General features: G+C 39.0%; 1 protein-coding gene and 5 non-coding genes across 6 annotated transcripts; 5 read left to right on the top strand and 1 right to left on the bottom strand.

Moving 5' to 3' along the window:
• Positions 1 to 271: 271 nt before the first annotated feature.
• Positions 272 to 19,640, bottom strand: LOC149023782 (uncharacterized). Its single transcript, XM_089144274.1, has 8 exons — positions 19,347 to 19,640; positions 18,886 to 18,959; positions 9,232 to 9,273; positions 8,686 to 8,727; positions 8,431 to 8,514; positions 1,337 to 1,424; positions 1,020 to 1,117; positions 272 to 942 (listed from the first exon to the last, which is right to left on the bottom strand). Exons 1-8 carry the CDS (start codon positions 19,540 to 19,542, stop codon positions 916 to 918), a joined length of 651 nt encoding a protein of 216 aa, XP_089000400.1. The 5' UTR covers positions 19,543 to 19,640; the 3' UTR covers positions 272 to 915.
• On the top strand, positions 1,582 to 1,653 carry TRNAW-CCA (transfer RNA tryptophan (anticodon CCA)). Its single transcript has one exon. It is a non-coding gene; the product is annotated as a tRNA-Trp (tRNA).
• On the top strand, positions 2,059 to 2,130 carry TRNAW-CCA (transfer RNA tryptophan (anticodon CCA)). Its single transcript has one exon. It is a non-coding gene; the product is annotated as a tRNA-Trp (tRNA).
• TRNAW-CCA (transfer RNA tryptophan (anticodon CCA)) lies at positions 2,475 to 2,546 on the top strand. Its single transcript has one exon. It is a non-coding gene; the product is annotated as a tRNA-Trp (tRNA).
• Positions 2,856 to 2,927, top strand: TRNAW-CCA (transfer RNA tryptophan (anticodon CCA)). The gene has a single exon. It is a non-coding gene; the product is annotated as a tRNA-Trp (tRNA).
• On the top strand, positions 3,510 to 3,581 carry TRNAW-CCA (transfer RNA tryptophan (anticodon CCA)). The gene has a single exon. It is a non-coding gene; the product is annotated as a tRNA-Trp (tRNA).
• Positions 19,641 to 19,665: the final 25 nt, after the last annotated feature.

A 19,665-nucleotide genomic window follows, 5' to 3' on the forward strand; every position in this document is an offset into this window, starting at 1 on the left:
AGATTTCATTTTGGTTCATTCTAGAAGCAAATTAATCAATCAAAATCGTTACCAACCCGATGTTGGAAAAATCAAAACCGGATCAGATCAAAGTAGAAGAAAAACCATTTTTTTATTTTTCTGATTAACGAATGGCAGGATAAGGGTTCAGAGAGAGAACTGACCCTGTGATTTTTCTTATTGGTGTGTGAAAAGCCTAAAACAAATCATTTGCCCTAGGAAATTAAGGCTAGTATCAGCAGCTGCTAGCTATACTATAGGGAAAGTTCATTCTTTCATTCCTATGGATGCTGTGCATGGGTGTTTCTTTTTTCTTTTGGATTATAATAAATAAACTGAAACTTATGACATCTTTTCTTTTCTTGTGAATAATACCAAAGAATTTGGCCGCCTATAAGGAACAGTGTCCTGTTTATCTGATCCAATCCTTCATTTTAGATTCCTTTGGAAAATGATAATGATTATATATAGGAGGTCCTCAAGATTCAGAAATCTAGAAACTACAATAGGGTCTGCAAGGAGCTTAGGGACATAGATGGGCATGTATGGAAGCTTGTACAGATTGCCAAGAACTGATGAAATAGTTTAACTCAATTCTTCCGCTTAGTAGTGGAACTTCATTAATCCTTCATGTCTGAACAGCTTATCAACAAGAAAAGATATGAAGCGCTTGAGTTGAGTAGTTGTGCATTGGGGGTTGACCCCATTGTGGATTGGCACATCAAGCATCCAACTGGGTCATGGCCTTATTATATTCAGGGTCTATTGGAAACCTTTAATTTCATTCACCTCCTTCTTCTACAAATAACCAGGCGCAGAAAGTGGATCACTTCTTGGGAATTTACACCGTTGATTTAATCAAGAACATTAAGTGCAGGAGTCAAAACATTTGGAGTCTGAAAGCAAATCCTCATGTTATGTTGCGTCTGATTGGTTTGCTGACTGCAGAGATATCAAATTGGTTAAAGTAGGGGCCGATAATAAGTGGATGAGAGCAGAGTCAGAGATGAAGTTCTTACCAGCATTTTGTGGTCCTCCATAATCTCGGCCATCACCTCTTGCAGTGGTTTATTTGCACTGTTGGGAACAAGAGCAGCAAATGCAGCTGGTTCAAGTCCTGAAAGGAATCAAGAGAAATGTAATAGCCTCCCCCCAATATATAGCATGCAATTACCAACGCCTCTTGACTTGACTCTCACTAGTGATATATATAATATAGTCCCCCATCCCAAAAAATAAAAAAATAAAATCTCCAGTTTCAAAAACAAAAAGAAAAGTCAGTTTTCCATGTGAACAATAAGATTTCTGGTTTGGGAATAATGTCAGAAGTCTATACCCGTCTCTGGAAATGCATCAATGAACATGATCATCTCCTCCCCACTGAGACCAGACATGATGCAAATCCGTGGCAATGACTTTGCAATCTGTACAAAGAAGGAAACTGTTTACATCCAAGTAGACAAAAAAAGGGTATTAATATTTTGCAATTCACTGGTACACAAGAAAAGAGTATACATGACATACCCCTTCACAAATAATTCACATGTTTTATATATCTCCATCTTACTTTATAACATATAAGGATCTGTGGCGCAATGGTAGCGCGTCTGACTCCAGATCAGAAGGTTGCGTGTTCGATTCACGTCAGGTTCAAATTTGACTATATTTTTCTTCTTTCCAAAAAAATATATAATATTTTTTTTTTTATTTTTTATGAAAGGAAAAACTGACAGCCCTGGACAAACAACCAAATCAAAAACCGGGTTGTATTGCCAAGTGTAGTATCCTTGGCAAATGCATTAAAAGCTAAAGTCTTCCACACAAAGAACATCCAATGGTAACAGATTACAGATATCCAAGGTCAAACATTTTGATAGAGCTAAATACATTAAAAAAAGCCCAACTTCCCACGGGGAAGTCCTGGGTTCGCATCCATCCGACGGCACCTATATTAGAAATATTCCCCCCACCCTATATATAAACTCTTCGGATTCAAAAAAAAAAAAAAAACATTAATCACTCAATTCTTTTTCTCCTACCTTACATCCCAACATGTAAGGATCTGTGGCGCAATGGTAGCGCGTCTGACTCCAGATCAGAAGGTTGCGTGTTCGATTCACGTCAGGTTCAAATTCCTCCATATTTTTCTTCTTTCCAAAAAAATATATAATTTTTATTTTGTTTTATTATTATTATTATTATTATTATTATTATTTTATGAAAGGAAATAGAATCATTACCAGAAACTACATACAAACACAGACAGCCCTGGACAAACAACCAAATCAAGAACCGGGTTGTATTGCCAAGTGCAGTATACTTGGCAAATGCATTAAAAGCAAAAGCTAAAGTCTTTCCACACAAAGAGCATCCAATGGTAACATATTACAGATATCCAAGGTCAAACATTTGATAGAGTTAAATACATTAATCACCCAAATTCCTTTTCTCCTACCTTACATCTCAACATGTAAGGATCTGTGGCGCAATGGTAGCGCGTCTGACTCCAGATCAGAAGGTTGCGTGTTCGATTCACGTCAGGTTCAAATTTCACCATATTTTTCTTCTTCCCAAAAAAATATATAATAGTTTTTATTTTTTTATTTTTTTATTTTTTATGAAAGAAAATAGAATCATTACCAGAAACTCAGATATAAACATAGACAGCAAACAACCAAATCAAGAATGTATTGCCAAGGGTAGTATCCTAAGCAAATACATTAAAAACTATAAAATCTTCCACAAAAGAACATCCAATGGTAACAGATTGCAGATATCCAAGGTCAAACATTTCATAGAGCTAAATACATTAATTACTCAATTCCTTTTATCCTACCTTGCATCTCAACATGGAAGGATCCGTGGCGCAATGGTAGCGCGTCTGACTCCAGATCAGAAGGTTGCGTGTTCGATTCACGTCGGGTTCAAATCCCAACAAAATAAAACAAAAACTTTTTCCTAATGAAAGGAAATAGAATCATTGCCAGAATCTGGTTGTATTTCCAAGGGTAGTATCAAGAGCAAATACATTAAAAACTGAAGTCTTCTAAAGAGCATCCAACGGCAAACAACCAAATCAAGAATCTGGTTGTATTTCCAAGGGTAGTATCCAAAACAAATACATTAAAAGCTAAAGTCTTCCCCAAAAAGAGCATCAAACAGTTACAGATTACAGGTATCCAAGCTCATACATTTCATAAGGGCTAGATACATTAATTACTAAATTCTTTTTCTCCTACCTTGCATCTCCAGATGTAAGGATCCATGGCGCAATATTTTTCGTCTTTCCATAAAAAACATATAATAGTTTCAAAAAATAAAATAAAGGGATCACGAATGTGGTTGTATTTCAAAGGTAGATCCTGAGCAAATACATCAAAACTAAAGTCTTCCACAAAAAGAGCATCCAACGGTAACAGATTACAAATATCCAAGATCAAACATTTGATAGAGTTAAATACATTAATCACCCAAATTCCTTTTCTCCTACCTTACATCTCAACATGCAAGGATCTGTGGCGCAATGGTAGCGCGTCTGACTCCAGATCAGAAGGTTGCGTGTTCGATTCACGTCAGGTTCAAATTTCACCATATTGCTTTTGCAAACAGCACTGGGAGAAGAGGACTGAAAGGTGGCATGTGCTTTCTCAAGAACCCAGAAATTGAGACATCGATCATCCAAATTCATAACTCGTTCCTAGCTGTTTTATGCTCTTACAAAAACTTTCAGTGGATGACTATTGCCATCTATGCTCCTCTTTATTCTGAAAGAAAGATTTTCTGGGAACAACTTCATCAGTTCCTAGAGAATCTTTCACACCCCTTCCTTATCGTAGGTGATTTCAATGAAGTTTTAAAACCTGAAGATAAGCTAGGAGGACCCTACAAAGCTTCACCCTCTCTTCATCTCCTAACCCAAATTTGCACAAGTTTTTCTCTAAACCAACTCTTGGAATCAGTGAACAACTTTACATGGTCAAATATGCAACAACCACCAAATCTGGTAAAAGAAAAACTTGATCACGCCTTTGCTTGCCCTCGGTGGATCTCACTTTTCCCTAATGCTTTCATCCAAACCCTACCTAGAATTGGATCTGACCACAACCCTCTGTTGATTTTTACTGAACACTCAATGCCATCAGGAAGGAAATTATTTCATTTCCAAAATGCTTGGTATCAACACCCCGAATTTCTGGAAACTATCAATAGTGTTTGGAATGGTGAGACAGACAAGGCTTACACATCAAGCTGGCAAATCTCTTAAGATTTCTCCAAAATTGGAACATGTCAGTATTTGGGAATATTAACAATCTCTTTTCACTAATCTCCACTGAAATTGATGTTCTATAGGCCAATATCTACTCAGATCCAAATATTGTCAATCAAAAAATCCAAACTATAAAATGGGCTCTGCAGGCTGAAGAACATTTTTGGTTCCAAAAATCAAGAGAGAAATACATCACTGATGGAGACAAAAATACCAAATACTATCACCTTGCTTCAAAAATCTACTGTCATAGGAAGAAAATTGTCTTATTACAACATGAAGAACAGACAATTACAGGTAATGTTGAAATAGCAACAACTTTTTCAGGGTTTATGACCAATCTCCTTACATCCTCCAACCCTTTGGATCCCACATTTGTAGAAGCACTCTTCCCCCCCTTAGATCCAAACCTGATACCACTGGGTATGTCACATCCTCCGTCTATAGAGGAAATCAAATCCACCCTTTTCTCACTAGGCTCACATAAAGCACCAGGGATGGATGGCTTCAATGCTTTCTTCTTTCAAAAAAATTGGGAACTAGTTAATCATGAACTTTACTCCTTTGTCTGGGAATTCTTCCGTCATCTATGCCTACCTTTTGAAACAAACCACACCTTGTTGTGTCGGACTTCAGACCAATCAGCTTATGTAATGTTAGTTATAAGCTACTAGCTAAAATACTAGCTAGAAGATTGAAACCATGCCTGCATAACTTAATTTCACCCTGTCAAGGTGCTTTTGTCCCACTTCGACAAATCTCTGATAATATTATCATTGCTCATGAAATCTTCCATTACATAAAATCAACAAGAGCTAAAACTGGCTTTGTTGCTCTCAAACTTGACATGTCCAAGGCCTATGACAGGGTTGAATGGGATGCCATATACCATCTCTTTCGTCAGTGGGGTTTTGACACACATTGGGTGCAACATGATCAAAACTCTAATTTCAACAGCATCATATTCCGTAAAACTTAATGGTAGCCCCTACCATTGGTTCAAAGGACTCGTGGTCTCCGGCAGGGATGCCCCCTCAACCCGTACCTGACAAAATCTAGACTTCTATCGGAATACAGGAATCTAAACCTTTTCAAAGGCATCAAAATTGCTAGGAATGTTCCAGAAGTCTCACATCTCTTTTTTGCAGATTATACTTTCCTCTTTTGCAGAGCAACAAAGGAAGATGTACTAACAATACAAGCTGCTATTGAGTTATTCTCTGACATAACAGGACAACAAATCAACTTCCAAAAGAGTGGCGCCTACTTCTCCAGATATGTAGACCAGGAGCATAAAGGAGCAGTTTTAGCGGTCTTAGGCATACAGGAAATGAGAAATAATGCTTCTTACATAGGGACTACACTGTTCCAGGCTAAAGCAAAAACAAAAAATTTCCAACACCTGCTCAAAAGAATTGGAAATAAGATGGCTACATGGAAAGCGTCAAATCTTTCATTTGCAAGAAGGGAAGTTCTCATGAAATCGGTACTTCAATCACAACCCATATACCTCATGCAATGCTTTTGTTTTCCCAAAACTGTATGCAGGACTTTGATACAGCATGTCAAAGATTCTGGCTGGGAAAGCCCAACAAAATCAAACAAATGACACTCATCTCTTGGGAACGGTGCTGTAAACCCAAAAATCAAGGAGGACTAGGGTTCAAACGGATGGAGCAGATTAATAGTGCCCTATTACTCAAACAAGGATGGCGGCTTCTCAACCAACCAAACTCTTTGTGGGGAGAAATCATAAAAGCAAAATATTACCCCAAAACATCTTTCTTCGACCCTAAGTGCAACACAAAAATGGATCATGGATTTGGAAGAGTATCACTAGTATTACCCCTCTGCTTCGTACAATGGTAAAAAAGAAAATTGGTGATGAGAATAACACGTACTTCTGGTTTGATCCATGGGTTGACTCAACAACAGACCATATGGTAGGTGATTTTAATTCCCTAATAGGACAAAGGCAAGCTACTGTCAGAGAGGTATATGAACAACAAAGCTATAGGGTGGCAAACCAGCAAAATATCACAGGCCAAATACCTCCACTCCTTTCCTTGTCAATTTCTACAATAAACCCCACCCCTACTATGGACTCATGGCTGTCACTTATATCAACAACAGGTGAATTTACTGCAAAACTCGCAGGAATTGCACTTGCTAAGATAAACAGCCATGATTCAATACCAAATGTGGCACAGTGGTGGAGGTTTTTTTGGAAGTTACCTATACATCCAAAATTTAAAACATTCTTTTGGCGTCTCTTAAATGCAGGACTACCAACGAAGAAGATCCTATCCAAATGGATGATTACAAGCCAAACATGCGTACTATGCAACAGTGCCGAGGAATCGAGCTAGCATCTTTTCCTATCATGTGAATGGACAAAGAGAATATGGGCAGCAGGACCACTAGGGTTGCGAACAGGGCACATCCGAAACAACTCTCTCCTTAATCTATGCTTTTCATTCTTTCATAAACGGCACATGGATAAACATACAAAAAAATGGTTTTTTTCAATTTTTATAATAACATGCTACTTTATCTGGTTAAACAGGAATGCTAAACTCATGAATAATAAAAAACTTGACCCAATCCAACTATTAAATGATGTAAATAGATGGATTAAGGACCAAAAAATTATTCAAAATCACTTAGAGAAGATGACAAATAATGATATTAATTCTTCAACTAGCTGCCTTATTTGCTTAATGTCACAAACTAATTTTGGAAACTTACCAACACTCTTATGTGCAGGTATATCTTCTGAGTCACAAGGAGACAGATGGAGTGTAGGACTACTTGAAAATGGAATCGTTAAGGATCTACAAAAAGGCAGGGCACAACCAGGACATCTTCTGAAGTTTTTATTAGAAACTATCTGGATTGTAATAAGAAGAGCGATTCAAACCAATGTACAACTACAGTACATTGGTGTGATCAAACTCTAAACAAACACCTAACTAAGGGCGGGGAGATATCACAAGTATCACCTACCCTTTTTCCTTTGCTAGCGATGATGATACCAATGACATCGAAACTAGAAGTTTGTAATCTAAAATAGGACACAACAAGAGACTGGCTTCTCAGCCTAACTATTGGACACATAGGGTCTAACTATAAAGACATTATGTCTCACACTAGTTGTAACCTCTGCTTAAATCTTTAATCCAAATTTCACTTTTATCTTCAAAAAAAAAAAAAAAAAAAAAAGACAGCCCTGGGCAAACAACCAAATCAAGAATGTATTGCCAAGGGTAGTATCCTAAGCAAATACATTAAAAACTAAAGTCTTCCACAAAAGAACATCCAACGGTAACAGATTGCAGATATCCAAGGTCAAACATTTCATAGAGCTAAATACATTAATTACTCAATTCCTTTTATCCTACCTTGCATCTCAACATGTAAGGATCTGTGGCGCAATGGTAGCACATCTGACTCCAGATCAGAAGGTTGCGTGTTCTACAATATTTTTCTTCTTTCCAAAAAAATATTTTTTTTAAATGAAAGAAAATAGATTCATTACCAACAACTGAGATACAAACACAGACAGCCCTGGGCAAACAACCAAATTAAGAATCTGATTGTATTGCCAAGGGTAGTATCCTAAGCAAATACAATAAAAACTAAAGTCTCTCACAAAAAGAGCATCCAACGGTAACAGATTACAGATATCCATGGTCAAACATCTCTTAGGGCAAAATACATTAATTACTCTTATTCTTTTTCTCCTACCTTACATCTCAAGAAGGCATAGGAGGAAAGAAATGGAGTAGGACTCTGATTCTTCAGAGTCCAAAATCCGAAGTAATCATTAATTTTGTTCAACTAGCTTGTTATAATCCATTACACAGAAAAAAGGCATACTAATAAGGTTTTTATTAAAACTTCCGGCCAATGGTCTGTCTAATGTACCATCCACGAAACATCTTCCTTAATATTCCTTTGATAACCCAAAATACTGATAAAAGGCCATGACTTACTCTTTATTATGTCAATAATCAGCATCATATGGTTTGCAAGATGAGAAATATAAGGGAAAAAGGTAGAAAGAAGACAAATTTAGAGAAAGAAATAAAGAAAGCATAAATGTGTAAACTTCAGTTATATGGACTAGACAAGCAAAGCCAATAAAAGGATAGAACCTTGACCTCAATTTCTTCCAAATTAGGTTGCTGAGTGTGTATTGCTTCCGACAGTGGGAGTGAAATCATTTCTTCAGTACAATGAATAACCTATGATATGATGAAGCATTAGATCTTAATTTTATAATAATAGTGAAGATAGAGCTAGCTAGAGATTTTCTTGTTGATCAACCAACACAATACAAGAGAGAACTTCTCATCAGTAAGCAAAGGGAACAACAGAACAGCTGACTTAATGAATGTAATACAGTTAGAATTCACCTTAAGAAACTCGCCATCCAACTCTTTTAGAAGCTTTTGTATCTGCAATTTAAAAGACAGTTTTGTTGCAAATTTGTTATTTGAGGTTATGTGAGGACTTTGAGTCCTTTAAAATATGATCAAACTAGGAAAGTACAGAAACATGACTGTTATTCAAGTGGAAGAATCTCGGAGACGTTAGTGATTGGTAATGACACTGCATAGGTTGGCCTTCGGTGATACATATCCTATCCATAACAAGGTGGCCAATCCAGTGAACAAAAAAGAGCTAACAATGGGAAGTAATTGCAGCTTATCCCTATGCAAATATGACATAACCCTACTTGCGATTCAGGACTGGAGGGTCCTATATAACCCAGCTATCCAGCTAAAACTGATGAGGCAATCAATATTGGTATTGACTGATCCTTAAACAACACCAACTAAAAGTTATCACAATCATTTATAGCTGACTTCAACTGCATATGAAAAATAAAAGTTTGACACTAGTTATCACTTATCATAGGCATGAGAGATGAAAATATGCAAACGCAACAGTAGCATTACCTTGTGAGTCTCTGTTACTTCAAAACCCAACAGCAATAAAGCCTGCAGCCAAAGCACAGGATTGAAGTTGGCCATACATCCAAATTATCTGAAGACATGAAATTAGGTGGAGATAATACATCTAATTATGTCCCGAGAATAATATTTTGAAAATCAGATCATCTCTTGAACTATAGGGGTGGTTTAGTTGAATCAGATTTATCAATATGCATGCGGTGGGATTAGACTGAAAGATGTTAAATAAACCAATGTGCTGAACAGAAAGACAACAAAAAAGTTTTAAAAAAAATTGCGTTCTAATTTACAAGGACCAAAAATCATATTATGGATCACAGGATTTTTCTTCTGAAAATTATAAGAAAAAAATCAATAAATATAACCAATATACTTCTATTTTTCTTATCCATATGCTTTTCACCTACACACCAAATACTACATTTTGTGAGCATTGAATATTACATAAAATATATTCTTCACCTCATACATTTTCTTTTAAAAATGGGTCAACCTTAACAATGAGACTTCATGTGCCTTAACAATCCTTCATCATATTCTGGACACCACAGCAAAGTAGACTATAAAAACCATGTTTGGAAGAAAGACAAAAAATAGGTAAGAATGTAAATTTCCTAACAAAAATTTAAATTCCCTTTGAGAATCTCAGGTAAACAATGATCTTAATTGATTAAAAATGAGAAACAAAAAGATACAATTGAAGTACAGACTGCACAAGATAACTGTGATGTTCTCAAGGCTATTTGGCCTTAAAGACTATAGGCCCTTTAAATTTGTTAAAGTAGGGCTTAAGGAACCCCAAAGAACATTCATATTTTCAAAAAAGAAACAACAATAAGGAGCTCCATCTAGTTGCAAGTAGAGGGAAATGAAGGGAAGTTTAATTAGTTACAAAAAGAAAAATGAAGACTTCCGTACTCATTACTGTATAACTCATTTAAAAGCCCTCCAAATATGGAAATTTAACCTATTGAACATATTTCTTTTTTCCTATTGAAGCATCAGAACATATTTGAAGTGAAAATCAAATACTGGATTTGGAAGTTTTCAAGTGAGTGAGACAGTCATTGCTGCTCATGGTTAGACAAGCTTCCAGTTCAGATTGTCACCATTCCATTTTGGAGTTGATTCACTTAGAATAGATTCAATAGAAATTGAAAATTTATCAGTGGATCATAAATTGGACTCTAGATTCCAAATTACCCTCCTGAATTCCACCCCCCAACTCATGCACCTTAGTATCTCTGTTCCCAACTCTCTCCCCCCCCCCCCCTTCTCCTCACCATCATTTATGGTTTCAATCGTGCCTCTAACCGTATTAGCCTTTGGGAGGACATCTGGTCCATCTCATCCACCACCTCCGATCTCCCTTTGGGTCTTAGTGGGTACTTCAATATCATCCAATACTCTCATGAGCATGTGGGTGGTACCCCGTCGGACCCCACTGCAGTTGAGATTTCAACTCTTGTATTGAGGACTCCGGTATCTAAGATCTTCGTTGGTCTTTCCACTGCCTTACTTGGCACAATCGCCGTTCTGGTCTTGCTAAAATTGCTTCCAAACTTGATCAATTCCTCTCGAATGCCTCTGACTTTCTTCCTTTCCCGCCTCCTATGCTTTTTTCCCTCACTTGGGTCTCTCTAATCATTCTCCCTGTCTCATCCACCTCTTCCCCCTCCTCCTCCTTTGGCCCTAAGCCTTTCAAATTCTTTGATATGTGGTCTTCGAACCCTTCTTTTATCTCAACTGTCAAAGAAGTTGGTCAAAACTTGTCCATTGTCACCCTCTTCCTCTCATTGCCTTTGCTCATAAGCTTTGCAACTCCAAGGAAGCCCTCTGCTCCAGGAACTCTTCCTCTTTTGGCAACATCCCCTCTCGGGTCTCCTCCTGTCGCTCGGACCTCCAGAGAACCTAGCTCCTCCTCCAAAGTGACCATTCCAACCCCTCCCTTGTCGACTAGGAAAAAGCCCTCTCCTCTAATCTCTCTTCCCTTCTCTCCCTTGAGGAAAGTTTCCTTCGCCAGAAAGCCAGAATCAAATGGCTTGAGCTTGGAGACTCTAATTTTGCCTATTTCCCTTGATCCCTCAAAGCCCATAACAATCTCAACTCCATTCCTACCCTTCTCACTAGTAATGGTACCTGGATCTCTGGACCCCCCTAGTATCAAGGTTGAGGTTACCTCCTTCTTTGCCAATCTTCTCTCCCCTTCTTTCCTTCCTCCCCGCTCTCCTCTCCCTCCCAATCTCCTCAATAAGTTCATTGATCCATCTTCCTTCTCTTCCCTTTGTGCTATCCCCTTTCTTGAAGAGATCCTCATTGCTATCCGATCCCACAAAACCAATCAAGCCCCTGGTCCGGATGGTTTTAGCATGGGTTTCTTCCTTGCCACTTAAGACTTCATTAAGCACAATCTTGTTCATGATGTTCGTAGTTTCTTTTTTAACCCTTCCCAGCTTTCCTCCATCAATCAAACTTTCATTTGTCTCATTCCTAAGAAGCAAGAAGCCTCCTCTCTCTCTGATTTTCGCCCTATATCTCTCTGTAATCTCCTTTACAAATTCATCTCTAAAGTCTTAGCGAAGAGGCTAAAAAAGGTTATGCCTTCTCTTGTGAGGTCGAATCAATCTGTTTTTATCTTTGGCCATAGCATAGCGGACAATATCCTCCTTTGTGCAAAAATTGTTTGTGGATTTGATAGATCCTCCCATTCTCCGGCCGCTCTTCTCAAGGTTGACCTCCATAAAGCATTTGACTCTATTCGCTGGGACTTTATCAACAATGTTCTCTCCTCCATGGGTTTCCCTCCTCCTTTCATCCATTGGATTGAGATTTGTATCTCCACCCCCCGCTTCTCCATTATCACTATTGGGTCCTTGGTTGGATTCTTTGCTTCTCGTGTTGGCATCCGCCAAGGTTCCTGTTGGGAAATGCCATGTCAGCATTTGCCACATCAGCCTCTATTGGTTTTGATGATAATAAGCATGAATTACTAATGGCTATATTGAGTTATGATGTTTTAGTTCAAGATGAGAACAAGTGGACCAACTCCAAGTCAAAGCCATATGCTCAAGTCAAAGCCAAGATCATGCCAAGATGGACAAGAAATCTAAGTCAAGATGACCATGCCAAGATGGACATGAAGATCGTTGCACAAAATCAAGTCGAAGATCAAGACTTAGGCTGAATTAGGGCTTAGGAGACTCTCGCATACACATTCATGTAAATGCATCAATTATATGTAATTCATATTACTAGAGTGACCTAGGACATGTTAGTGAGGTGTACAATGCTTAGGGTTGACCAAAAAGTCCAAAAACCCAAGCCATGTCCGAGCCCCAACTTAATTCAGCAAAACAGGGCTCAGACGGATGACCGTTTGGGTAGACGGATGCCCGTCTGGTTTAGCATTTCTGTGTTTTCAATCACCCGAAGAAGGCGGGGGACGGATTCCGTCGGGCGGCAGTTGGACGCTGACTGCCCCGACTAAGCCATAACGACTAGTTTGCAACGGCTCTTTTCTGAGACGGATGACTGTCTGCCCAGACGGAATTCCGTCTGGTGTAAAAACAGCCTATAACGGCTAGTTTAACGGCTCTTTTCAGATGGATGACCGTTTGACCAGACGGACGTCCGTCTCGGCTGAAAAGTGGACTTAAAATGTGTCCATTTTCTATCCGTTAGGGATTGGGTTTTGGCACTCAAAGGTGCTCTATATAAACCCAATTCACCTCATTTGAGAGCTACAATACTCACTATTGATCACCCACTCCCCAAGTGATCCTAAGCTCTCAAATTGCAAGAAAGCTTTGTGCTTTGCCTCTTATCCTCTCCCAACCTTGAAGAAATATACCAAGGTGTTTCTAAGCTTATGGAAAGCCCAAGCTTGAGGTGATTGAAGGCATCGGTGGTGCATACATTTCCATTTGAGCATACAACTCACATTGCATCACATTCACACAAGAGGTACAGTGTCACACCTCTTGTAAGGTAACATCCTTCCTTTGTAACTGTTTCAATTCTAGTCTAGGTTGGTAGATTAGAATTGGTCTTTGGGTGCTCTTGCCCATAAACAAAGATTGTTAAGGGGTGCTCTTGCCCTGCTTGCTAAACAAAGATTGTAAAGGGTTCTCTTGCCCCGCAACAAAGATTATTGTAAGGGTTTGATCTCTACCCATTGTATTGAAAGAGAATCAATAGTGGAATACTCTCTTGAGGCCAAGAGAGGAGTGGACGTAGACTTGTATAGTCGAACCACTATAAATCCCGTGTTGTGGTTGCTTGTATTGTTTAGTTTCATTTGAATTTTCAATTTACTGTGTATTTCCGTACAAACCAAAAAACCCGCCGGGGCGCCGGTCCCAAGCCGGGAAAGGAGGAGGGTTGGGCGCGAGCGGCAGCCGGCACCGGAAAAATCTAGCCAAACCTTTTCATGGATTCGACCTTATATGATAAAAGTATGCTAGGGCGTCCCCAACAAAAGAAGCGACGCGCACACTATGGCCCGGGTGTAGTGATAAGTGGGCAAGGGTTAGCTAGGGCGCCCCGAGCGACGCGTCGCACGGCGCCCGGATGCGGTGATAAGAGGCAAGGGTTCCCGCGCCGTGGACTAGTGCGGGTAAAGAAGCTAGTCCATAAGCGTAGGATTAGATTGGCATCTTGGAACATAGGATCTTTAACTGGTAAGAGCTTAGAATTGATTGATGTTATGAGGAGAAGAAGGATTAATGTAGCTTGCATCCAAGAGACTAGATGGAGGGGTAAAAAGCCAAAGAGTTGGATGACTTTAAACTTTGGTATCGGGATAAAACAAATAAAAATGGAGTGGGTATAATAGTGGATGAAGATTTAAAAAATGATGTGGTGGATGTTAAAAGAGTGGGTGATAGGATTATTGCTATCAAGCTGGTAATGGAGAAAAAATGCATAAATATAATTTGTGCATATGCACCTCAAGTAGGATTAGACGAAAGTCTAAAGCTAGAATTTTGGGAAAGTATGGATGGATTAATGCAAGGAATTCGTCAAGGAGAAAAGATTATCATAGGAGGTGATTTAAATGGACATATTGGAAAAGATCAAAGAGGATATGAGAGTGTTCATGGAGGATATGGTTTTGGAGAAAGGAATGAGGAGGGGATTTCAATTTTGGATTTTGCTACGCTTTTGATCTATCTATATTAAATACTTACTTCAAAAAGAGAGATGAACATTTAATTACTTTCAAAAGTGGACAGCATAGAAGCCAAATAGATTTCTTCCTAACTAGAAGGACTGATAGATTGTTGTGCAAGGATTGCAAGGTGATACCGGGGAAAGCTTAACCGCACAACATAGACTTGTGGTCTTGGATATGTGCTTAGTCCCAAGAACACATAAAGGTCCAAGGTAAACCATCCCGAATAAGATGGTGGAATTTGAAAGGAGAGTACTCTAAATCCTTCATTAATGAAGTAGTCAAACAAGGAAAATGGGATTTTAAAGGGGATACCAATGCAATGTGGAATGAGATGGCTATGTGTATTAAGAAGGTGGCTAAAGATGTTCTAGGTGAATCAAAAGGAAAGACTCATTCTTATGAGAGACGTGGTGGTGGGATAGTGAGGTTCAAGTTGCCATTAGGAATAAAAAGCTAGTTTTAAGGCATGGCAAAGAACTAAAGATGTTGAGGATCTTCATAGGTATAGGTTGGATAGAAATGAAGCTAAGAAAATTGCAGGAAAAGCAAGGGAAAGGAAATATGAAGAGTTGTATAATAAATTGGGCACAAAGGAAGGGGAAAAATCTATTTATAAGATAGCTAAGATGAGGGATAGGAAGAGTAGAGATCTTGACCATGTTAGATGTATTAAAAATGGAGATGGTAAAGTATTAGTTTGTGAGGAGGATATTAAGAAAAGATGGGAAACCTATTCTCTAGTTTACTAAATGAGCATCTTCAAGCACTTATGTTTCGGACGATTACACTTTCACCAAGGCACCAAGGTCCGAACTATATACGTAGAATTTCGATGTCCGAAGTAAAAGAAGCTAAGGAGGATGAAACTCGCAAGACACAAGGTCCGATGAAATCCCAATTGAAGTATGGAAGAGCTAGGAACCCATGGACTAGTTTGGTTGACTAAGTTGTTTAATAAGATTATGAGCACAGGAAAATGCCGATGATTGGAGGAGAAGTGTTATGGTTCCAATTACAAAAATAAAGGAGATATTCAAAGTTGTAATAACTATAGGGGCATTAAATTGATGAGCCATACGATGAAATTATGGGAGAGAATAATTGAAACCCGTTGAGACACTTAACTACAGCTACGGAGAACCAATTTGGGTTTATGCCAGGAAGATCTACAACGGATGCTATTTACTTAATTAGGAGACTTATGGAAAGGTATAGAGAATGTAGGAAAGATCTTCATATGGTATTTATCGACCTAGAAAAAGCTATGATAGAGTCCCTAGAGCGTTAATTTGGCAAGTACTAGAGAAAAGAAGTGTTGCAAGTAAATATATAGATATAGTTAAGGATATGTATGATGGTTCGGTGACTAGTGTTAGAACAGTGGGGGACAAAGTAATGAATTCCCGATAACAGCACATCAAGGGTCAACTTTAAGCCCATATCTATTTGCACCGGTAATGGATGAATTAACCAAAGACATTCAAGATGAGGTCCCCTGGTGTATGCTTGCGAATGATATTGTGTTGATTGATGAGACCCAAGTGGGGATTAATACCAAATTAAAATCATGGAGATTAGCTTTGGAATCAAAAGGCTTTAAACTTAGTAGATCAAGACGAATATTTAGTTTGTAACTTTAGTCATGATCGGCCAGATGATGAGGTGGTGATACTGACGATAAAGAGATTTCTCGAGTGATTGTTTTAGGTACCTAGGTTCAATCATAAGTAAAAGAGGTGATTTGGAAGATGAGGTTTCCCAAATAATTAAAATAGGTGGATGAAGTGGAGAGGTCGTCGGGTCTTATGTGATCGCGTATTCCATTAAAGCAAAGGAAAATTTATAGGACCTGCACCAACATGATGACGGCAGTGTTGTAAAAGAATCATATAGATAAACCGAGCAGAAATGAGGATGCTAAGATGGATGAGTGGCAAAACTAGGATGGATAAGATAAGAAACGATCATATTAGAGTGGGAGCCCCATAAGTGATAAGCTAAGAAAGTCGTAGGTGGCACGCCACGCAACGGAGACCTATAAATCTCGACGGAGAAGTGATATAATCCATATTGAAGGAACTAGAAGAGCTAGGGGTAGACCTAAGATAACCTTAGGAGAAGTGGTGAGAAAGGATATGTATAGCTTAGGCCTTGTATCTAGCATGGCCTCGAATAGAACTGATTGGAGGGCAAGAATCCATGTAGCCGATCCCATTTAGTTGGGACAAGGCTTATTGTTGTTGTTGTTGTTCCGTACAAACCGAAAAATTGGGACAATCCACTAGTTGCAACCTAATCACCCCCCTCTAGGTTGCACCAACAGTTCCCTCTTTCCCTACCTCTTCTCCTTAGTCGTGGAGGCTTTCTCTTGTATTCTCCAAACCAACACTGATTAACTCCTCATCTCTCCTATTCCCAAATGTAAATCCCTAAATCTTACCCATCTCGCTTTCATTGATGATCTTATGATCTTCTCTAAAGTTGATCACATGTCCATCTCTCCCTTCCTTTCAGCCCTCTCTTTATTTGAATCTCTCTCAGGCCTCCGGGTCAACCTCGATAAATTTTTCCTTTTTTCTCTCGGTGTCTCTGATCAATTGTGAGCCTCCCTTCTCCAGCTCTCGGGGTTCAAATCTGGCTCCTTTCTCGTTACCTACCTTAGCCTTCCGCTTATTCCCGGTAGGCTCACTTGCAATCATTGCCTTCCCATGCTTGATCATATTCGTAAGAAGCTTCAACTTTGGAAATGCAAACTCCTCTCCTTTGCCGGTAAAGTGGTTCTCATCCGCTCAATCCTTCAATCCTCCTATCTCTATTGGTGTGGTATCTTTTCTATCCCAAAATCAATTGTCAATGCTATAGAGCCTTGTTCTCTGCTTTCCTTTAGAAAGTGCATGAAGCCTCGCGCTTCATCCACCCTATTGGTTGGTCAACCATCTGTCGCCCAACCTTTGAAGGTGGCCTCAACATTTGTCGGATCTCTGATGTTAACATGGCCTGCCTTCTCAAGCTTATCTGAAAAATTGCTTCAAAGTAAGACTCCATCTGGGTCTACTCTCACCTTCTCCAGTCGTATTCCTTCTAGGCAATCCCCATGCCCTCAAACCCTTCATGGGTTTGGAGGAAAATTCTCTTGTTGCATCCCCGTGCTCTCTCCGCTATCTCCATCTCTGTCTCCACTGGCTCCTACACTTCCTTTTGGCTTGACCCATGGCATCCGATGGGTATTTTCTTTTCCTTTTTTGGTCCTTAATCAATTTATGATACCTGCATCCCCAAATCCACCCCCTATCCACCTTTATTTTCGATGGTTCTAGGACCCCCACTCCCCTCCCCATTCTCACACAGGTTTGGGACTCTCCCTCCCCCCTCCAGCTTTCCCTGTGACATTACCATTTGGCTTCCTTCCCCTACCAAAACCTTCTCCATCTTTTCAGCCTGGAACCTTCTCTGTGACCACAACCCTATCATTCCTTATTGGTCGCCATATCCCTGTTAACCCAAACTGCATCCTTTGTTGGCATGGTTCAGAGGATATTGATCACATTTTCTTTTCTTGCCCTTTTTCCGGATCTATTTAAGAAAAAAAAAACCTATCTTCCATTTGGCCCCGTTCGAGGACTTCTTTTGGCTTCGCTAGTGACTGGTCTTGGATTTTGAGAAACTTTTTAGGCTCTTCTATTTGTGATCAGGTTGGTAAGCTCGTGTTCTGTGCCACTATACACCATCTTTGGTGGGAGCGTAATCTTTGAAGATGGACTTACAAATCCCGCTCTAAAGACTTAATTTGGAACGCCATCTATTTTGATGTATCCTCTAGACTCGTAGCTTCTCCCCACATCCTGATTGATGACACCCCAAGGAACAAGCTTATTGTTTTCTCCTGGGGTCTAAACTCTTCTTTGCGGTCTTCCTTCTAAAAACCGTTTGTTCTTGTTTCTCTTTCGTTTAATTTAATTATTTATTCATCCAAAAAAAAAAATTATACATTATTTCAGAAAGAACCAAACTATAAGAGAATACCATCATAAGATTTGGATCAAAATGCTTGAGACTTAATAATAATAATGAATGTTGTCATGAATTAAAGATTTTTAACTGAAGTAGCTACAAGAATCAAATAAGCACACATAGAAAGATCTATATGAGTTTGGATTCTGTCATTGGATGACTCTCCTAATGAGTGTCCAATGAGTCATAGGATTCAGCCACATGTAATATATAATCCAAGGGTTTTGGTAAATCCAATGAGTGCCTTGGATTAGAATATTACACGTGGCTAAATCCTATAACTCATTGGACATTCGACATTCGTCAGGAGATTCCATCTAAGGAGAGGAGCCAAATAGGAGTTATATGGACAACAAAAGAATAAGAAACAAATAAAGAACAAAGTATTTAAGTAAAGAAGAGAACAAAAATTTCATGTTTAATGATTGGTGCAGAACTAACAAAGAACTTACAGGTGGACCATAAATAGGATCATCAGCATTTAAAGGAGCAAACTTCGATTCTTCAATTAGCTCACTCGGAACTCCTGTAGTTTCACGTACAAATGATTAACTCAAAAGCAACACTATTGGATTCAGTAATTTGACATATAAGGGAGCTGGAACATGGTCCAAGATGGTTACTTTCACACACAACATACGTGAAACAGTACGACATGACTGAAACTGGACTAGGGCTAAGAGTGCAAGGCCCTTGATCATTCTAATTAGATTTTGTACTACATGAGATTAGAGTTTGGATTTAAATTTCTGTGGGTATCTTACTATACCAGTGGATAATTTAACGAGAAACATCCAAACCAAATGAATCAAAATGGAACACAGAATCAACTACTTCTATACTTCTATCAGAACCCGTTACATATAACAATTCAAAAGGCAGAGCAAGAGAAGCAGAAGAAAGAAAAGTTTACCATCAGAAGACGCTTTAGCGAGGTGCTCAAGCTTGAGGTGATAGACGCCCTCTGCTGAAGAAAATGCCCAACCCTGCGAAAATCCAGAACCATTGGCGGACAATGTTGGTATGCAGAGACGAAAGTGACTAGAAGGAAAATTTGGAGAGCAGCCAAAGCAGAAGTAGCTTCGCAGGCTGAGTAGAGTAGAAGCCATTACTGTGAGCTTCCCTTTTTATCTTATCCACGCTAAGCCCTTGTACTGATAAAAGATTGGGAGCCATATAAACCATAATAATTGGCCTTCTTCTTGCATTAAATTACCGAAATGTCCATTTCA

Source organism: Hakea prostrata, chromosome 2 (assembly GCF_041222555.1).
Source record: "Hakea prostrata isolate BN-2017 chromosome 2, UWA_Hpros_2, whole genome shotgun sequence".
Classification (NCBI taxonomy): domain Eukaryota; kingdom Viridiplantae; phylum Streptophyta; class Magnoliopsida; order Proteales; family Proteaceae; genus Hakea; species Hakea prostrata.

Coding starts and splice junctions, on each gene's coding strand:
- LOC149023782 (XM_089144274.1), bottom strand. CDS start 19,542: ATGGCTTCTACTCTACTCAGCCTGCGAAGCTACTTCTGCTTTGGCTGC. Junction 8,515..8,685: donor TGGATGGCGAGTTTCTTAAG/GTGAATTCTAAC, acceptor ATCATATCATAG/GTTATTCATTGTACTGAAGA. Junction 1,425..8,430: donor CTAATTTGGAAGAAATTGAG/GTCAAGGTTCTA, acceptor TTCTTTGTACAG/ATTGCAAAGTCATTGCCACG.